At 37.3% G+C, this 5,373-nt stretch overlaps 1 protein-coding gene across 1 annotated transcript; it reads right to left on the bottom strand.

Moving 5' to 3' along the window:
• Positions 1–924: 924 nt before the first annotated feature.
• Positions 925–1,765, bottom strand: LOC133033440 (uncharacterized). The gene is made up of 2 exons (XM_061108164.1): positions 1,443–1,765; positions 925–988 (listed from the first exon to the last, which is right to left on the bottom strand). Exons 1-2 carry the CDS (start codon positions 1,763–1,765, stop codon positions 925–927), a joined length of 387 nt encoding a protein of 128 aa, XP_060964147.1.
• Positions 1,766–5,373: the final 3,608 nt, after the last annotated feature.

The following is a 5,373-nucleotide window of genomic DNA, read 5'->3' as shown; positions in this document are numbered from 1 at the left end:
TGCTTGTAAGACTCATTAATTGATTCGTGATTGATCAATTATAATTCTAAAGTTAGACTATGTCTAATTTTATGAATTTTCACTAAGCAGGGGGGAAATTGTAATGAAAAGAGTTTTCTAGGTTTATTTATTTATTAATGGACTTTATATGTCTAATTAATAATTAAATTAAATGACAATATTATTTAATAATCTATTTTAGTTATTAAATAATTAGTTTTGGCATTTAAAAGGTTAGAATTGGAAAATTGGCATTTTTGAGAAAATAGAGATAAAATTTGGTAAAACTGCAAAATTAAGTGAGGCCCAATACCACACCATGGCCGGCCACTTAAGTTGGTTTTTAAAATTAATATTTTCATTATTTTAATGCCAAATAAATTCTAACCTAAACCTAGTAGTTGCCTATAAATAGAAAGTGATGGCTCAGTCAAGTAACAAGTTTTCAGATCATCTTTCTCACAGAAATTTCTCTCTTCAGAAAAACTGAGCCTTCCCCACTTTCTATACCTGGCCGAAATCCCTCTCTCTTTTCCCTTCATCTTTTTCGTGACCCTAGTGAAAGAGTAAGTGCCCACACACAGCAAGCAGTAACTCAATCATAGATTGGAAGACTGTGAAGGATCAAACTTGAAGAAGAAGGACATTCGGGCTCAGATCTTGATTATACTCTGCTACACAAAGGAATCAAGGGTTAGAGATCTGAGTGGAAGGAGACATTAATTCCACTGCATCAATGTAAGGTTTTCTTAACTTTATATGTGTTTAATTTATCGTTTTAGAAAGTTCATATTTAGGGTGTTTAAACAACATACTTGTGAGTGGATCTAAGATCCTGGTAAAATAAATTCCCAACAGATACTTCCTTTTTAGCCTTGGTTAGGGCAAGGTTGTAACATTCCCGTGCAACATGTTGATTTCCTCTTAGGCACCCAACCCCATTCTTTGTTGGAAACTTGAGGCACGAATGAAATATCGACGTAACAACCTTTAAGTCATATAAAGCTTGTCAGCCTAACATTACATTAAAGGTTGATGGAACATCCAATAACAAAAATTGTGTCATTACAGTTATGCTCTTTGGAGTTTTCCCAACAGTGAGGGGTAGGCAAATTCGCCCTAGAGGTGCAATACTCTGGCCGGAGAAACCATATACGGGCTGAAGACAGGGGGTTAAGTCTTTGAGTTGGAGCCCCATTTTTTGATATGGTGTTTTGAACAAGATATTTGCAGAGGCTCCATTATCTATCATGTTTTGGGCCACAATTTTGTTGGCTATCTATACTTCCACGACCAACAAATCCTTGTGCGGGAAATTTACTTTGATAGCATCCTCTTCGTTGAATGTTATGGTGGGTTCTGCTGCTCGCGGTATTTTTGGCTTCCTTTCTTGGACGGCCAGGACCACTTCCTTTTTCTCATGCTATAATGTTCGAGCATACCTTTCCCAGGCTTTGCCTGAATCTCCAGCTATGTGCGGGCCTCCAATAATGATTTGTAAATTCCCTTCTACTTGTGGTGGCAGTAAATCTTGATTATTGTCTGTCTGGGTGGCCCTCCGATTTTGATCAGACTTGACATATTTTTGCATCTGTGAGTTATTCTTTCTAATTAGAAATTCCATTTGCTGCTTCAAATTGTTGCATTCATTCGTGTCATGGCCATAATCTTCATGAAAACGGCAAAACTTGGACATGTCTCTCTTACTTATGTCCTTTTTCATGGGAGCAGGTTTCTTATACGGAGCTACTGTCTGAGTAGCCATGTAAATGGTTTCCAAATCTTCAGTCAAGATAGAGAAAGCAGTGAACTTAGAAGAATTGTCTCTAAGGGCCTGTTCGGCCTTACCAGCGAACTTTCCCTTTTTCCCATTACCTTATTTGTTGTTGTTGTTAGACCTTTTACCGCCCGATCTTGAATTACTCGGGTACTGGGAGTGCTAAATGGATGTTCCAGTAGAGGGAGCTTGTGATTGGTTTGGTTTAAGCTCGACATCTGCTCGCTGAATTGCCTCTTCAAGCTTGATGAAACCATCTGCATGATCGAGGAAGTCACTCATAGAATCTACTGGTCCGTCTCTCTTGATGTCCTTCCAAAGCTCTCCAAGAACTTCAATGCGCCCCAGTATCACAATTAATTTCCCTTCTTTGGTTAACCATGCAACTTTTGTCGCCTCCGTCATGAATCTGCTGATGTAAGCTCGGAGAGGTTCTCCTGGCCTTTGCTTCACTTTGACCAAGTCCTCTAAATGCAATGGGAGTTGGCAAGATAAAGAGAATTGTGCATGGAATTTTGAGGAGAAATTCTTCCAAGAGTTTAACCTTCCAGGTGCCAACTTGAAGTACCATTACTGGGCGGCTTCTGAGAGTGTGGCAGGAAAAACTCTACAACATACATCTCCTCGTACTCCCTGTAGGTCCATTTGCATTTCAAAATATTTAAGATATGATAAGGGATCTTCCTTCCCAGTATACATCTTCCAGGTCGGCATCTTGATCTTGTGGGGCAATTCTAGAGCATTAATTTCTGGAGAGAGTGGGGATCCACGTGCTCTGTCCAACTTGAGGTCATTGTTCTTCTGACTAGCCAGACCTTGGAACATGTTTTTTAGTTCATCCAACTGTGCTTCCACGGATGGATTAACTTGTTTGGTCTCTTGGCCGACTAGAGTCACGTCAGGATCTCTTTGAGCTGGATTTTAAGCATGGGCCCCGGGCTGAGTGGCTGGCGAGACGTACTGTTTGTCTAGCCCTATCCTTCTATTTAGATTATCCCTTAGATCATGAGTCATTCCTAGTCTATTAAATATAGATGCATTAGGTGGTCTCAGTGACTGGTTGGTTTGGCCAAACATTGGGCCAGAACCATTAACCTGGGTGGAGTTATTAGGTATAACTTCTCCTGAAGAATTACTAGATAAGGTCTGGCCGCCTACCGTACGGTGGCCTGTCTTCATCAATCATCTATGGCTGCTTGTTGAGCCCTCAATGTTTCCACCTCTTTATCCCTCCATGCAGTGAACAGACGCCTTTGCTCTTCAAATGCAAGGTTCACTGTAGCACAGAGCTCTTCCTGATCATGGTCTGGAGTATTAGTATGGCCTTGCATGAGTTCAAGAGCATTACGAAGGTTCTGTTGGAATTTATGCCCTAAATAAAACTCATTTCAATATAATCAGATTTACTTATTAATATAGATCAGAAATAACATTTAATGTTGCATGGTTCACATGATTTATTTCATGATTACATGTACATAATGTATGAATTCATCTGAAACCCTTTTCACATAATTGATCCTGTTTATTGTGTTGTCAACATATTGGAAAGTAAACATGACTATGTGAATAAAGTTTCCTAGATTTATCTGACATAGGGTTTTACTGATATGATAATCTACAATAGAGTTTACTTGCATTTGGAGAAATGCTATGTTCTTTCCAGAGCATTGGTTAAAGTAAAGCTCAGGTTGGATGCATGGAGTATGCATCGGAAGGCACCGATATTGAACTTTGACTTAGATTTATTAAACTTACCGTAATATCTATTCAAGTCAATATCGCCTAGTTGATCCTAGATCAAATGATCTTAATCCTTTTATGATTAGGCTCAATCTCAAGAGGCTATTCGTGTTCTTTGATTTGTTAGTTAAGCCTACTTTTGGGTCAGGGTGATACGTACATTTTGGGAACACGGTAGTGCAATTGAGTGAAAGTGCTAACATAAACATGGAATCTATAGCTTCTATCTGGCGAATAGTAAGTAAAGGATGATCTCCTTCGAGCTTAACCAAACGAAAATAAATGGTGGAGTACTCATTTCACATAAGCTGAAATATCATTTATACAGGGTTAAGTGTTTTAAGGATAAAATACATAAGAGGGTGTAACGGTAATCTAATCCCTTTACAGTGTAGATCATTCATATAGAGGATCATTGATAATATTAGAATTATAACAATGGATAACTAATGATGTGTCTATATGGTGGAACATATAGAGCATTCTATATACTGAGAGTGCAATTCTAAGTTCTATGCATGGATTCAACGAAGAATTAATAAGTCAGTGAATTTAGGTTATAAATGTTTGAAATTATTTTACCAGGATCTTAGATCTACTCACAAGTATGTTTATTAACACCCTAAATATGAACTTTCTAAAACGATGAAATAAACACATATAAAGTTTAGGAAACCTTACATTGGGTGCAGCAGAATATAATGACTCCTTCCGTTCAGATATCTAGCCTTGATTCCTTTCTGTAGCAGAGCATTATCAATATCTGAACCTGGATCTCTTTCTCTGAATCTTTGATGCTGAAACTCCTTCTTGCTGAAAGTCTTTCTTCACGATCTTCCTCACTATGATTGAGGTATCACTTGCTCTGTGTGGGCACTACTCATACACTAAGAATTTCGAAATATTGAAGAAGAAAAGAAGAGAGGGAGTGGTCAGCCAGATAGGGAGAGAGAAGGCTCAGTTTTTTCTGAATTAGAAGTGTCAGAAATTTTAGTGTAAATTTCCTGAAGCCTCACTATCTATTTATAGCATTCCACTAGGGTTAGGTTTGAATTATTTGGCATTAAAATAATGAAAATATCAGAGGGAAAACCCTACAAAAGTGGCCGGCCATGCAAGGTGGATTTGGGCCTCACTTTTTGCAATTTTGCAGTTTTATCTTTTCTGCATCTGATTTTTCTCAAAAACGCCAATTTTCTAATTCAACCATTTAAATGCCAATTCTAACTATTTAATAACTATAAATAATTATTAAATAATATTGTCATTTATCATATTTATTAATTCAACCATACAAAGTATCATAATTAACAAATATGCTCCTAAAACGCTTTCTTTACAATTTCGCCCTTACTTAGTGAAAAATTCACAAATAGACATAGTCTAAATTGAGAATTATAATTGATTAATCAAAACCAATTACATGAGTCTTACAAGCAATATTATCTCAACTAGTGCGGGGACCATGGGTCTATATAACCGAGCTTCCAATAAGTAGATCAAGAATTTAGCACTAAAATTCACTAACTTATTAATTCTTCGTTGAATCCACGCATAGAACTTAGAATTGCACTCTCAGTATATAGAATGCTCTATATGTTCTACCATATAGACACATCATTAGTTATCCATTGTTATAATCCTAATTTGATCAATGATCCTCTATATGAATGATCTACACTGTAAAGGGATTAAATTACCGTTACACCCTACAATGTATTTATTCCTTAAAACACTTGACCCCGCATAAATGATATTTCAGCTTATGTGAAATGAGTACTCCACCATTTATGTTCGTTTGGTCAAGCTCGAAGGAGATCATCCTTTGCTTACTATTCGCCAGATAGAAGCTA

This window comes from Cannabis sativa, unplaced genomic scaffold, assembly GCF_029168945.1.
Source record: "Cannabis sativa cultivar Pink pepper isolate KNU-18-1 unplaced genomic scaffold, ASM2916894v1 Contig7, whole genome shotgun sequence".
Taxonomy (NCBI): domain Eukaryota; kingdom Viridiplantae; phylum Streptophyta; class Magnoliopsida; order Rosales; family Cannabaceae; genus Cannabis; species Cannabis sativa.
This window is presented reverse-complemented; position numbering and strand designations above follow the sequence as displayed.